The sequence below is a fragment of the Chiloscyllium punctatum genome, chromosome 38, assembly GCF_047496795.1.
Source record: "Chiloscyllium punctatum isolate Juve2018m chromosome 38, sChiPun1.3, whole genome shotgun sequence".
In the NCBI taxonomy this organism is placed as follows: Eukaryota; Metazoa; Chordata; class Chondrichthyes; order Orectolobiformes; family Hemiscylliidae; genus Chiloscyllium; species Chiloscyllium punctatum.
In genome coordinates, this window is record NC_092776.1 from 12,817,917 (window position 1) to 12,834,001 (window position 16,085).

The 16,085-nt window shown below is 44.3% G+C and overlaps 1 protein-coding gene across 2 annotated transcripts in view; it reads right to left on the reverse strand.

The window, feature by feature from the left end:
- The window catches only part of LOC140463354 (slit homolog 1 protein-like), a 334,431-nt gene that overhangs the window by 142,378 nt on the left and 175,968 nt on the right, over positions 1-16,085 (reverse strand). For both annotated transcript variants that reach the window (XM_072557191.1, XM_072557190.1), the window contains exons 10-15: positions 14,364-14,435; positions 5,774-5,845; positions 5,466-5,537; positions 4,100-4,243; positions 1,509-1,672; positions 121-144 (exon numbers count right to left, since the gene is read on the reverse strand). In XM_072557191.1, the coding sequence (XP_072413292.1) occupies positions 121-144; positions 1,509-1,672; positions 4,100-4,243; positions 5,466-5,537; positions 5,774-5,845; positions 14,364-14,435 (548 nt within the window). The remainder of the gene's footprint in view (positions 1-120; positions 145-1,508; positions 1,673-4,099; positions 4,244-5,465; positions 5,538-5,773; positions 5,846-14,363; positions 14,436-16,085) is intronic.

A 16,085-nucleotide genomic window follows, 5' to 3' on the forward strand; every position in this document is an offset into this window, starting at 1 on the left:
AATAATGTCACTCGGAGCCACAACTTTAACCGTCATCTCAAAGAAGATTAAAAATGATAATCTCCACACTACAGATCAACTCAATACATGGTACCAATGCATTCATTCTGTGTCTCTTACCTGGGATGAAATACTGTTCTTTCGCTGTGAAGGAGAAAGATGAAAGATTGGTAAGCATTGACAATGTGCATGTGCGCCCTCATTACTGCCAGTGTACAGCTACAAAGCTACAAGCTGAAGACATGAACCACATTTTATATGGAGTTACTGCTGTGTCGCTGTTCATCTGAGAAAGTGGCACAGGGAGAAAGGGCAGTGGGCAGGGATGGGTCAAGGCCAAGTATTTGGTTGCAGACCTAATGATCTTTTAAGATCATCAATATGCAACCTGACTAATATCCATGCTTAAATGATTAACAGCACTTTTAAAAATTAAATTGGTGTCTACTATTGCCTGAGGCAATAAACCACAAGGTGCAGCTGATGGGGCTCAACATTTCTATTCCCCTGGAAAAGTCTAGTTTGAATTTTTGATCATTGAGATCCCTTGCACTGGACTTGTTCTGAACCCCAATCTCCCACAAACCCCTTTTGTCTCCTTATACACCCTACTCCAACCAAAGCAAATAGTTTCTCCCTGTCAACAGCAATGGATCTTTAATTCATTTTAATTACATCACATTTCCTTAATCTTCTATAACTGAGGGGATTCAAGCCTGGTCTATACAGCCTGAGCTCAGGATTGAATCCTTTTTCCACCCAAGAATCACTCTGGAGAAATGCTGCACTCCATCCAAGGTCAATATATCCTCCCGAAGGTACTCTGCTTAAAGTGAGGAGTGTGTGCAAGACTCCACTCACCAAATTAACCCACTAACCAAACAGAAAATACAGACCTATTGTTGAACTGGGCGGGGGTGGGGGGGGGGGGGGGGGGGGGATGGTGGTGGGTGGGAGGGGGAGGTTGGGGTGGTGGGGAACACAGTGGGATAGACATAATTTTTTTGGGCTAGTATTCCAGAGACTCAGGGTAATACTTGAGGGACATGAGTTCAAAACCCACCAAAGCAGATAATGCAACTTAAATTCAAATGAATTAATGTGGAATATAAAGTTAGTCTCAGCAATGGTTCATGTGGCAACAACCAGAGATTGTCCACCTGGTTCAATAATTGTCTTGAGGGATGGCCTGGTCTGGCCTACATGTGATTTCAGACCCACTGCAATATGGTTGATGTTTAACTGCTCTATGAAGTGGCTGAACAAGCTCACTCGGTTCTTGTGGCAATATGGAATGGGCAACAAATGTTGGCCTCAAATAAATCATAAAACAAACGTTGAAGTCAGCTTGCCCCGTGCTGGGATTTGAACGCATGACCTGCCAGGTTGTTGGTCTAAGCTGCTGGATCGCGCATCCAGTAACATAAGAAGCATGCCACTGTCCTCACGGTTTGGGACTCCTCACACACCAGAGCTGTAGCCTCAGACAGCAGCGTGCAGTACAATACCTGAGCAACGGAACTTCTTGCTTTTGATCTGCCCGATCCTCTTGTTTGCCAAACGCCGCGGACTGGCACAGCGAGCTCCACTGGTCTCAATCGGATTAGAACGGAGGTAATCCGCAAGCCACTTGAGATGGCAGTCACAGACGAAGGGGTTTTGGGCTAGGTGCCTTGGGTGAGGGTTACAGAACCAAGACAAATTTGAGATTACACAATATTCACAGCACAGGAATAGGCCATTCGGACCAGCTGCTCAACAATGGTGTTTATGCTTCAAAATGCATCTAACCGCCCTACTTTATCGCTCTGTGTCAGCAAATCCCTCTATCCCTTGTTCCCCCATGTACATGGTCGAGAGCTTGGTGCTGGAAAAGCACAACAGATCAGGCAGCATCCAAGGAGCAGGATGATCGACGTTTCAGGTATAAGCCCTTCATCAGGCCTGTTTATCAAGAATGCCGGTTCATAAAGTTTGGTGTACTAAGGACAAACACGGGGGAGAAAAATATTACAGCGCATGAACACAATTGTAACGTCAGAAATCTCACAGCTGAGGGAGGAAACTGTGGAGAACAAATGAGGTCTGATGAAGGGCTTATGCCCAAAATGTTGATTCTCCTGCTGCTTAGATGCTGCCTGACATGTTGGGCTTTTCCAGCACCACACTCTCAACTCTGACCTTCAGTGTCTGCAGCCCTCACTTTCTCCACCATGTACATGACCAACCTTCTGTCAAATATATCTATTCATCTCCACCTCCCCCTGTTGGAGGGAGTTCCACAGTATCACCATTCTCTGCAAAAGGTATTTCTCCCAGTTGGATTCGTCAGTGACTGTCTTGTATTGATTTGGATCCCCAAGAGAAACATCAAACAGAATCTTGCCAACCCCTGAATCTGGAACAAGCACAGAGAATGCTGGAGAAACTCAGCAGGTCTGGCAGCATCTGTAGAGAGAGAAAAACAGAGTTAACATTTAAGTCCAATATGAATAGACCATGAGGAATATGGAAGAGTCATATTGGGCTCAAAATGTTAACTCTAGACTAATACAGCTCTGTTTGTTTCAGATTTCGAGCATCTTCACTAGTTTGCTTTTATACAAAGAGAACCCAAGTTTGGAAAAGTGTGTTTTATACAGGCTCTTTCTATGTTCACCATATCTGGGTTAGAGGTGGTATTGGCTGGTTAGTGTCACACAGGGAGAGGTGACAGCACTCCTAACATTCAGACTGTTGAGTGTTCTTTAAGATAATGACTCTGAAAGGGTTAATGCTGAAGACTGCATTTTACTCCAGCCGGTCTGATGATGTCACAGAATTATTGAGTGGTCACAGTGCAGGAGGAGGCTATTCAGCCCATCATGCCTGCGATGGTTCTGTTCCCTAACTCCCAATCTCCTGCCTTTTCACTATATCCCAGAAGATGATTTCTGTCCAAATAATTATCCAGCGTCTTCTTGAATGTCTCAGATTAAACTCCCTCTATCACATTTCCAGGTATGTGACATTCCCATGCCATAAGGGCTTGAGAGGTAAAGGCGAAATAGCGACGGATCTTGAGGAAGACAGACCTAGATCTCCTCCTTACAGTCTGTATAACAATGTCTGTCATACCAATGTAGATATTTTCAATTGACCTGCTCAGGGTCACCTCTGGAGCAGGTGGTACTTGAACCTGGGACTCCACTTCACCAAAAGCCCTTATTATATGAATGTTGCTTGTACTTGATTGCTATCTTGCAATAAACTACACCTTGCTTAAGACTAGAGCCTCTACCACCCTGGACACAGCAGCTTGAAGATCCAAACCTAAAAGGACATCTACATCACAGAGATCAAGTGTCCAGCAGCTCATACAATGTGGTGCCAGCATCTGTCGAATGAAGATTTAATTTGGTTTGATGGAAGACTCAGCAGTAGCCAATGGGGAAGCTGTTACCTAATCATTTGACAGGCCTACCGTTAAGCTCTGAAATAGTGCAGGTATCTCGGCTGGCCATAGTCATTCACCGTTAGCAGGGCTCTGCAGACTTTACTGTATCCTCACTGCTCTAACAATCTGCAGTGCTCACACTGGTCCCATAGGGGAAGCCTCATTAAGGACTGCATCTCACAGGTTCCCTCCAACTCGGGGCCTTCTGACCTGAGTGAGGTCAAAACCCTGACAGGTACAGATGACTGGAATTTTCAAGGAATTTTAAGTCATGGTCATTTTCTCCTTCCTTTGTAACAGTGAAGATTTTCATTCATTAAAACAAAGTGAAGTACGTAACCATAATCCATGAAGGAGCAGCGATGCTCCCTCCCTCACAGAGGGACAATTGGTGATATGTAGCTTGATGGGTAGCACACAACAAGCATGGGGTAAGAGGGGGCAGTAGACCTCAGTGAGCTATTACATGACCAGTGCAGGAATTGATCCACACCATTGGTACCCTTCTGCATCACATGCTAAGCACCCAGCCAAATGCCTTACTGAACCTTTACCCCTACCAATCCACCCTCAACCACCCTACATCCCTCCAGTGAGTAGGTTAGAAACATCACTAAAATAATCCACAGTCTATGAACAAGAAGGCTGTAATAGTGTCCATACAGAGTCTGGATGGCCCGGAGTGAGGTGAAAGTCCCTTTAGCCAGTGTCTGGATCTTGTTGTCATATAGCGAGAGGAGACTGAGGTTTTGCAGATCTTGAAAAGCATCGGCTCGAATGCAGTTGATTTTATTAGCGTTCAGGAGTCTGAAGAGAAATGGGATGCAGCATTATTGAAATGGCTTGCAAGGACTGAATGCCTGTCTGTCTCCACATAACGTTCAAAGAGGCCATTTAGTCCATTGTGCCAATGGCAGCCCTTTCAAAAAGGTATCCCAATCAGGTCCCACTCTCCCTTATTGTTCCCCAAGGCCATGCAAATCTTAGTGCTGCCAAGAATTTATCCAATTCTGCACTGAAAAACCCAACCATTGTCCTTTCAGACAGCACATCCCAGATTGCAACTTTCTTGGTAGAAAAAAAAACTGATTACTTTTAGTTCTTCTGCCAAATGTCCTAAATCTGAGTCCTTTAGTTCTCACCTTCCCCCATGGGAAACAGCTTCTCTATACTTACATTAATCCATGATTTTGAACATCCCAATTAAATCTCTGCCTAACCTCTGCCTAAGGAGAAGAATCCTGGATTCTCTCATCTTGCTTTGTTACTGAAGTCCCTCTGTCCTATACCACTCTCTTAGATCTCTCTTGAACCAGCTCCAAGGCCTTGACATCCTTCCTAAAGTGAGGCCTAATCAGTAATTTATAAAGGCTTAACATTCTTGTATTTGTACTCTATTCCTCAATTTATAAAGGGAAGGATTCAATATGCCTTTCTAACAGCCTTTTCAATAGCCTTGTCAACTTTAAAGACTTGTCTACGCATACATTGAGTTCTCTCTCTCTTCTTGTAACTCCTTTAAATATGTACCACCTCCCTCCAGCCTGAAGACAGCAGAGGGCAAATCACAGTAACTCCAGGCAGAGTGAAGACAACTGGGGCGATAGACCAGGTAGGGGTTTGTGAAGCCTGGAGGCTTTCTCTGGGTCCTCCAAGCTCCCAATGGATATAACAAAGAGCTTTGAAATTCCTGTTCACCCATTGACAGCCTGTCCATTCACCAAAGGCCCATGCCTCCCACCCCTCCGACACTGACCAAAGCCTCCCACATTTGGAACCTATGTATTTTGTAGGAACTCCGAAATACTCCTGATTCACTGGTGGGTTTCAACCAAACTGACCAGCAATGAGGACCTGTGCGACAATGGCAAAACCACACAATGAAGGTATTGTCCCCTGTTCCTGGGCAGCACTGTGGCCCTATAACCTCTGGGTGGAAGGTGTTTGGACTTTAACTAAAGAGTTCTCCTCCCTCACACCGTCTCAAAATAGTGATTTTTCTTTTTACGCTCGGAGGTCAAACACTCACAGGAGCTGTAGAGCGTAGAGTCCGTCAAACACTCCTTTCGGGAGTTCGTTGATTTTGTTTCCGTACAGGACCCTGGAAGTGGAAGAGGTAAAGGAAAGATAAAGACAGGAAAATGATAATTGGAGGGGGTGGAGGTGAAAAGCAATGGCCACTCTGACTTGCAGCCAAGGCATTTTGGGGCAAGGTGAAGATGCCCACAGTCAGTCTGGTCTTGTGATTACCAGCTGCCCTGGTGAACAACAGGTTGAGTGACATGAAATGTCCTCTTTATTTCACATCTTATGGCCCCTCATCTGACTAATACTCACAGAGAATTAAGTGAACGCAGCCCCTGGAAAGCATCAGGTGCAATCTCAGCGATCTGGTTGTTGCTGAGATCTCTGAAAGAAAGGAGAAAGCTTTTAGAACATCGATTCTTTCAAATACATTTACTCTCTGACTCTGAGATGTGCACACTATTGGTGGGACCAGTATTCACTGGTCATCCTAAGGTACGCTTGAGAAGTGGTGGTCAGCTGCTTTCTTGAACCAACGCAGTGCATCTGGTGAAGATACACTCATGATACTGTTAGGAAGGGGCTTCCAGGAATTTGACCCAGCGACACTGAAGGACTGGCAATGCATTTCCAAGTCAGCATGGGTGAGTGGCTCGGAGAGGAACTTGCAGGTGGTGCTGTTCCCATATCTCTGCTGACTTTGTCATTCTCAGTTGTGTAGGTCACCTTTTTGGAAGGTGCCCTGGTAAGTTGCTGCAGTTTAGTTTGTAGATGGTACTCACTACTGCTACTGTGCATCAGTGCTGGAGGAGGGAGTGGATGTTTAAGTTGATTGATAAGGTGCCAATCAAGTGGGCTGCTTTGTCCTGGATGGTGTTGAACTTCTTGGTGTTGTTAGAGTTGCACTAATCCAGGCAAGGGTAATCTGTGTTTAGATCAGATCAGATCAGATTAGATTCCCTACAGTGTGGAAACAGGCCCTTTGGCCCAACCGACCCTCTGAAGAGTAACACACTCAGAACCATTTCCCTCTGACCAATGCACCATGGGCAATTTAGCATGGCCAATTCACTCTAGCCTGCATATCTTTGGACTGTGGGAGGAAACCAGAGCACCCAGAAGAAACCCACGCAGACACGGGGAGAATGTGCAAACTCCACATAGAGAGTCGCCCGAGACTGGAATTGAACCTGGGACCCTGGTTATCAGTAGTGAGCCACCGTGGAAAGTTACCAGGAGAACTATCATGCTACTCTTTTGCACAATACAGTACAGTGCCTAGTACTGAGGTACAAATATACTTACCCGATCTATGATGAGCCAATGCAATCTGCCTTAATGTGATTGATTTAACTGAAGTTAGTCAAATCATTTCCATACACTTTATAACTTTTTCAAACTGTTCAATATTTCTCTATGTTTTATTCATGATTTCCTTACAGAAGGTTGAAAGGGCTGAGACACTTAGAGTCATAGAGTCATAGAGATGTACAGCATGGAAACAGACCCTTCGGTCCAACCCGTCCATGCCGACCAGATATCCCAACCCAACCCAGCACCCGGCCTATATCCCTCCAAACCCTTCCTATTCATATACCCATCCAAATGCCTCTTAAATGTTGCAATTGTACCAGCCTCCACCACTTTCTCTGGCAGCTCATTCCATACATGTACCACCCTCTGTGTGAAAAAGTTGCCCTGTAGGTCTCTTTTATATCTTTCTCCTCTCAACCTAAACCTATACCCTCTAGTTCTGGACTCCCCCACACCAGAGAAAATACCTTGTCTATTTATCCACTGTCCCTCATGATTTTATAAACCTCTATAAGGTCACCCCTCAGCCTCCAATACCCCAGGGAAAACAGCCCTAGCCTATTCAGCCTCTCCCTAGAGCTCAAATCCTCCAACTCTGGCAACATCCTTGTAAATCTTTTCTGAACCCTTTCAGGTTTCACAACATCTTTCCGATACGAAGGAGAGCTTCTTAAGGAGAGAAATCTGAGCAGTGACTGGATCAACATATTTAAAAAGACGCATGGTGTGGACACAGCGAAGGTGTTTCTGCTCATGGGGGAGATGGGAATTAGGAGCTAAGGCAGTCATCCAATAAAACCACTCGCTTTACCCAGAGAGAGGTGAGAGGGTGGAGCTCACAGCCACAGGCATTGGCTGAGGAGACCAGTATCAGTACAGTTAAGGGACAATGTGAGAGAGAGGAAAGAAGAATATGCAGACAAGGTGAAGTGAAATAGGATGAGAGGAGGCTCATCTGGACCATAAACACCAGCACAAAATGTTTGGGCTGAATGGCCTGAGTCCTGTTCTGTAGACTCAATATAAGGGAGCTATCTGCTTCAAGAAACGGGTTCATCAGCTAGTTCTCTGGGATCACTGATCGTGACTCACATTTTTTCGTTATCCTGTCACGGGATGAGAGCATCACTGCAAGGCTAGCGTTTATCACCCATCCCTAACTGCCTTTGAATGGAATGGCTTGTTAGGCCATTTCAGAAGGCAGTCAAGCGTGTGGGGCTGGAAAAGCACAGCAGGTCAGGCAGCCTCCAAGGTGCAGGAGAATCGACATTTTGGGAAAGAGCCTTTCATCAGGCCTATGACCGAAGCGTCGGTTTTCCTGCTCCTCGGATGCTGCCTGACCTGCTGTGCTTTTCCAGCACCACTCTAATCTAGACTCTGATCTTCAGCATCTGCAGTCACCACTTTCTCCCATTTTAGAAAACAGTGAAGAATCATCCGCAATGCTGTGCCTCTGAAGTCACATTATAGGCCAGACTGGGAAAGGACACCAGGGTGTTTTTTTTTCAACAATGATTGATGACAGTTGTCATGGTCACCATCACTCGGACTGGCTTTATAATTCCCAATTTATTAATTGAATTTAAATTCCACCAGCTGCCGCGGTGAGATTCGAACCTGTGGCCCTCAGAACTACCGGCTCAGTGATATTACCATTCTGTCATCATCTCCGCCTCATGAATGAAAGAACCCTTTTAAAAAGATTGCAGATACATCCCCTGGGCTGGATAGCTGCTTATTGTTTAAACTCGGGCAGGGTCCTGAGGGAGGGCAGGGGAGAGGCAAGAATTGAGGTGTAAAAGGGCTTCCTTCTGCTGCCCTTAATCTAACAGATGGTACAGCGAGGGGAGAGAGTCAACACCAGAACCCATTCAGCAGCTACTGTCAGTTAATTTTACACGGGGTATTAAATATTCATGAAGGGACGTTAGATTCGCTTGAGTGGGGACCTGTCTATGTGGGTTGTTTTATCCATCTATTGTCTTTCTAGCCTGACAAACATTGCAGTCAGTATACAAAGCCTTGGTTAAAGCACTTCCAGAGTACCGTGTACAATTCTGGCTGCCACAGCATAGGGAGTCTATCACAGAATCTCTAAAGCTTGGAAGCAGGCTATTCAACCCATCGGATTCACACCAAAACTCTGACAAGCATCCCATCCAGTCCCGCATTACCCTATCCCTGCATTTCCCATGGCCAATCCACTCTAACCTGCACATATTTCGACTGTGGCAAGAAACTGGAGCACCCAGGAGGAAACCCACGCAGACACGGGGGAAACGTGCAAAATGGACAGTCAACCCGAGAGTACAACTGAACCCAGGTCCCTGGTGCTGTAAGGCAACAGCAGAAGGTTACAAAGGGTCCCTGGTTTAGGTTATGAGGAGAAATTTTTAAAAACTAGACTAGTATTAGAGGTTAAAGGGTGATTTGATTCTGAATGAAGACTTGGAGAGAGTGAATTCATGCATGTGGGATTGGTGGTGGCAACAGATGAAAGCATGGGATTGGAATTTTAAGCAATGGATTGGGTATAGTTGCAATAGCAGAAGATGTGTAGTGGAAGGTCACATGATAGAGAAGACTTATTGAAACTGAAAAGAAGAATTATGAGACAGCTGTTATGTAGTGTAGAAACAAGGGCGCCCTCAAAGAAGAGGAAAAATAATTTACAACACTAATGAGATACGGTTGCTGAGATGGATTTGTAGCATTAGCAAGAAAGGGCAAATATTGAACCAGCACATCAGGGGTTCAGTGAAGATACTGGGAGCATCAAAGACAGGAGCTGGGAAGAGATTGAAATGGGTGAAAGTGGGGACTGTAGATGCTGGAGATCAGAGTTAAGAATGTGGTGCTGGAAAAGCACAGCAGGTCAGGCAACATCGAAGGAGCAGGAGAATCGACATTTCGGGCAAAAGCCCTTTCTGGTTATCTGTTACAGAGAGAGAGAGAGAATGTGGTGAGGTGAGTGATGGAGCCAGGTAGAAGACAAAGGGGAAGGCTGACTAAATGGAAAGATGTGATGGTGAGAAACTTAAACCGAGTTGGAAAAGGAATGAGAGATTGATGAGAGGAGATGGAGAAGGGTGATCAACCAACATTGCATATCCCCAAGGGACATGGGAGAGGCTGAAAGAAGAAGACATAATTTAGTTGAGGTTTTTAGGATATTTGTAAGGATTCAATTGAGAAGAGAAAAACACTGGTGTGGGAGGTATGTCCAAGGGGACATAACCTTAAAACAAACCCAACCTGCAAGAAAGAGATGGATGATTAAAGTGTGGAACATTCTTCCATAAAACAGGGTTGATGCTGGGAAGCTGATTGATCATTTTACAGCTGAGATCAACAGATTTTTACTTGTCAGAGTATGAAGCCAAGATGGTCACAGATCAGCCACAATTGCATTTGAAGGGCCGAATGGCCTCCTCCTGTTCCTCTGCACCTGTAAGTCTTCTGTTGCTGAAAGAAAGGCAAAATATCTGCAAGACATCTTGGTTCGTAATTGATCATGTAACAGGGGTCAAGTGGACCTAGCTGTCACCATGCAATCCCTATGGATGAAGATTTGGAAGGAGATAAGGGATGAAATTGGCCACATTCTCTAGTCCTGCTGAGCATCATGGTTCTCACTGATCTTAGGTGTCCATGGCAATCACCAGAAACAGCAGTGGCCCACCTTTTAACTTTATGCTTCCAATGGATGGAGGTGTTGTTAGCATTTATTGCCCACCCTAATTTCCCCTGAGAAGGTAATGGTACTGAGCCACTTTCTTGAATGTATACTGAGTAGTTTGTTATTTCAGAGGACATTTCAGAGTCAACCACATGTCTGTGGGTCTGGCGTCACATGTATGCTAGATCAGCTAAAGACAATAGACTTCCTTCTCTAAAGGACATCAGTGAACCGGATGTTTTTTTTTTAACAGAAATCTGATAGTTTCCTAGTCATCATTACCAGGACTAGCTTTTTTGTTCCAGATTTATTTTATTAACAAAGGAGGTAATGGCCCGTTGGCATTATCACTAGCCTATTCACCCATAGATCCAGATGATGTTCTGGATACCTGGATTCAATTCCTACTGTAGTGGGATTTTTTTGAGTCTGGAACTAAGATTCTAATGATAGCCATGAAACTATTGTCAATTGTTGGAAATTGTTGTCTGGTTCATTAAGCAAAACATAAACAGTTCCGAGAAAGGGTCACTGGAGCTGAAATGTTCACTCTGCTTTCTCTCCACTGATGCTGCCAGACCTGCTGAGTTTTCCCACCTACTTCTATTTGTGTTCCATCTGCTTCATTAACAGTCCTCCCTACACAATCTGGCCAACATGTGACTCCAGACCCACAGCAAAGTGGCTGACTTTTAACAGCTTAAATGCTGGTCTAACCAGTGATGCCCATGTTCCGTGAGTGAATAAAGAAAAACTGAACCTAAGTTCCCAATTACAACGGGGAGTTTTGAACTGAATTCCAAAACAGTAGTCCAGGCATAGCCACTATATCACTGTTTCCAGGTTCACCCCACACCCTTCTGTGACGATCGAGCCATGAACACTGACTACCTTTGACAGTTCAGCAATGACCTAACTAACAGCCCTTGATGGAGGCTGCTGGATCACAAAGATCAGTGTGCATTCTCTTTTAAATATGATGCCAGTGAAGGTGGTGGAGGTGGATTTCATAGCAATGGCAGATTATAGAGCTGGCAGGGAACAGAGGGATATGGACCGTGTAGAGGCAAAAGGATTCTAGTTCAAAAATGTGTCATGTGTCAGCGCAGGCTTGGTGGGCCGAAGGGCCTGTTCTGTGAGATACTGTTTGTTGTATCTTTGTTCTTTGTTGTAAGTTAGTTGCGTAGGGAGGCAAGGCAAAGGAGAAGGAATGTTTCTCAAGATTCTACTGCTGAGCAAAGCTGGTGGTGCACAAAGAGTTATATGGCACAGCACCTCAGGAAGAAGGAAGAAGCAAAGGAAATCTCAATGCACCAACATGTCCTTGTAATTAAATAAAGCTGACCTCTTTGATAAAGTAGATAGGACAGTGAAGAAGGGATTTGGTATGCTTTCCTTTATTGGTCAGAGTATTGAGTACAGGAGTTGGGAGGTCATGTTGCGGCTGTACAGGACATTGGTTAGGCCACTGTTGGAATATTGCATGTAATTCTGGTCTCCTTCCTATCAGAAAGATGTGGTGAAACGTGAAAGGGTTCCGAAAAGATTTACAAGGATGTTGCCAGGGTTGGAGGATTTGAGCTATAGAGAGAGGCTAGAGCTGTTTTCCCTGGAGCGTCGGAGGCTGAGGGGTGACCTTGTAGAGGTTTATAAAATCATGAGGGGCATGGATAAGATAAATAGACAAAGTCTTTTCCCTGAGGTGGGGGAGTCCTGAATTAGAGGGCATAGGTTTAGGGTGAGTGGGGAAAGATATAAAAGAGACCTAAGGGGCAACATTTTCATGCAGAGGGTGGTACGTGTATGGAATGAGCTGCCCAGAGGAAGTGATGGAGACTGGTACAATTGCAACATTTAAGAGGCATTTGGATGGGTATGTGAATAGGAAGGGTTTGGAGGGATATGGGCCGGGTGCTGGTAGGTGGGACTAGATTGGGTTGGGATATCTGGTCGGCATGGACGGGTTGGACCGAAGTGTCTATTTCCATGCTATACATCTCAATGACTCTATAAAGCTTTTGGTCGCCTGTCCTTTTATCTGTTTCAGTGTTAAGCATTGTTTTGATCAAAGGAGAATAGCAGGTGCTAAATGGGCAATACAAATTCAACAGGTGGAGGCCATTCAGTCCCTCAAGACTGTACTGTTAGTCCATCACATCAACTGCAATTATGAGCCTTTGCTCCCTGTTAATGCTTACGCCATGACCTATATAATCTAAGTCTTAAAATCTCCAATTGATCCTCCCACTCCCAGTATTCCCAATCATCATTTCCAAGCTTCCCCCATCCTTTGCATGAAAAGTTGTCCCAGCTCTAGCTTTAAGGTTCTGCCCCCTTGTTCTTTTCTTTTCATCAGAAAAAAAAAGTTTTTCTTAATTTTTCTGGTCGAATCTCTGAACACCGTGGTCAGACTACCTGCTCAGTCTTCAACAATCATGAGAATATAAATCGGGATTTATCCACTCTTCACTAACAATGTAAGCATTTTGTGATTCTAGTGAACGTGCACTGCTGTACCCTCCAAAGTGGCTACAGCCTCCCTCATCTTCTAGCTGCACGGTGAGGTCTGGGGGCTAGAGACCAGACTACTAAGTGTGATTAAAACATGATTTGTGAAGACCCAGATAAGGATGCAAGAGAATAAAAGGCATTCAGAGAGAGAAAAATATAATTTCCAGCAAGATTTCAATGGTCCACTGAACAACTGCAGTCTCTAAAGAAAAGGTATTAGCCTGTTGCATGCTGATCACCATAGTAACCAGTGCTTGAGTGGATGTTTCTCTGCTTTTTTTCTTATCTCTCTGTCTCCTGCCTGATCCTATTTATCATTTATCTGGCTCTTGTGCCTGAAAAATTAATGATCAGGTATTTGAGAGAACAACATAACCTCTTCGACCTTGAGTCTGCCACTTCAGTATCTCTGTAAAGACTGCAGCTCAAATAATTCTTTTTTAAAGGGACAAGTTATAAACCTGCTCCTCCACATGCAACTACAATTTGCAGTTATATAACAACCTTGATGTCAGAAAGTACCTCAGAAAAACCGGTATGTACAATGATTGACAAGCAACCATGAAAGGCGTGTTGGATAGCGACAGTATAGAGAGGGCTTTCCTTTTGGTTTAAAAGAGCAGAAGGAGCATTATTCTGTATCTAACCCATGCAGATCCTCTCCATGGAGTGTTTGATGGGGACAGTGTAGTGGAAGTTTTACTCTGTATCTAACCCTATGCAGATTCTCTCCATGGAGCGTTTGGTGGGGACAGTGTAGAGGTAATCTTATCTAACCCCATTCGGTCCCTGTCCTGGGAGTGTTGGATGAGGACAGTGTAGTGGAAGCTTTACCCTGTATCGAACCCCATACGGTCCCTGTCCTGGGAGTGTTGGATGGGGACAGTGTTGTGGAAGCTTTACTCTGTATCCAACCCCTTGCGGTCCCTGTCCTGGGAGTGTTTGATAGGGACAGTGTAGAGAAGTTTTATTTTCAGTTTAAAGAAGTAGAGGGAGCACTATTGCGTTACTTACCCCATTCTGTACCTTTCCACTGAGTGGTTGATGGGGACAGTGCAGAAATAACTTTACTTTCTGTTTAAAACAATACAGCCAGCTTTACTTTCCATTTAAAAGAGTAGAGTTTGCTATACTCTGTACCTAACCCTGTGCTGCACCTTTTCTGAGAGTGTTTGATGGGACAATGTAGAGACAACTTTATCATCAATTTAAAAAATAGAGCTTTACTCTGTGCCTGTCCTGGGAGAGTTCAGCAGGGACAATGTAGCTGCCTGAGGAGTATTCAATGTCTGATTGACATAACACTTAGACCTCCTAAAAGATTTAAGTGCGAATCATAAATGTTCATTTTTTAAATTGACCAGGCAATCATTGATAAAGAATGAGGGATGTACTTACATACGCCGGAGCTTCTTATATGGAGTAAATGTTCCTGGTGGAACTGATTTAATTCCATTCTGTTCCAAACGTCTGAAAATGAAAGTCAAATTGAACAATGAGGATGATTCCAAACACAAAGGTTGTTTGGGAGTTCTAAGCGTGAACCTTGCTGAACAGAAAACATGCTGATGAAGCTTTTCATCTTGTTCTCTTAAGAATGCTAGTTTTCAAATAAACACTACAATTTACACTTCTTTGATTGTTTATAATAGACAGAACACAGGTTACACTCAATCAGGTCATGTCCGCAAAACTTCAAACAAACATTTGCTGATTTTGCAACTGGACAGCATTTACTGAATAATCTTGAGTACATTAATAGCTATAAGGTGGTTCCACTATTTGAGAAAGGTGGTAAGGAAAAGCCAGGAAACTATAGACCAATGAACCTGACATCAGTGGTGCAAAGTTGTTGGTGGGATTCCTGAGGGACAGGATGTACATGTATTTGGAAAGGCAAGGACTGATTAGGGATAGTCAACATGGCTTTGTGCATGGGAAATCATGTCTCACAAACTTGAGTTTTTTGAAGAAGTAACAAAGAGGATTGATGAGGAAAGAGTGGTAGATGTGACCTATATGGACTTCAGTAAGGTGTTAGACAAGGTTCCTCATGGTAGACTGGTAAGTAAGGTTAGATCACATGGAATACAGGGAGAACTAGCCATTTGGATACAGAACTGGCTTGAAGGTAGAAGACAGAGGGTGGTGGTGGAAGGTTGCCTTTCAGACTGGAGGCCTATGACCAGTGGAGTGCCACAAGGATCGGTGTTGGGTCCACTGCTTTTTGTAATTTATATAAATGATTTGGATATGAATGTAGGAGGTATGGTTATAAGTTTGCAGATGACACCAAAATTGGAGGTGTCACAGACAGCGAAGAAGGTGACCTCTGATTACGACCAGATCTTGATCAGTTGGGCCAACGGGCCGAGGAGTGGCAGATGCAGTTTAATTTAGATAAATGTGAGGTGCTGCATTTTGGAAAGGCAAATCAGAGCAGGACTTATACACTTACTGTTAAGGTCCTGGGGAGAATTGCTGAACAAAGAGACCTTGGAGCGCAGGTTCATAGTTTCTTGAAAGTGGAGTTTCAGATAAATAGGATAGTGAATAAGGCATATAGTACACTTTCCTTTGTTGGTCAGAGCACTGAGTATAGGAGTTGGGAGGTCATGTTGTGGCTGTACATAACATTGATTTGGCCACCTTTGTAATATTGTGTGCAGTTCTGGTCTTCCTTCTATAGGATGTTGTGAAACTTGAAAGGATTCAGAAAAGATTTACAAGGATGTTGCCAGGGTTGGAGGGTTTGAGCTACAGGGAGAGGCTGAACAGGCTGGGGCTGTTCTCCCTGAAGCATCGGAGGTTGAAAGGGGTGACCTTATAGAAGTTTATAAAATCATGAGGGGCATGGATAGGATAAATACACAGGTCTTTCCCTGGATTCAGGTAGTCCAGAACTAGAGGGCATAGGTTTAGGGTGAGAGGGGAAAGATTTAAAAGTGACCTAAGGGGCACCTTTTTCACGCAGATGGTGGTGTGTGTATGGAATGAGCTGCCTGATGAAGTGGTGGAGGCTGGTACAATTATAACATTTAAAAGGCATCTGGATGGGTATATGAATAGGAAGGGTTTGAAGGATTATGGGCCAAGTGCTGGCAGATGGGACTAGATTTA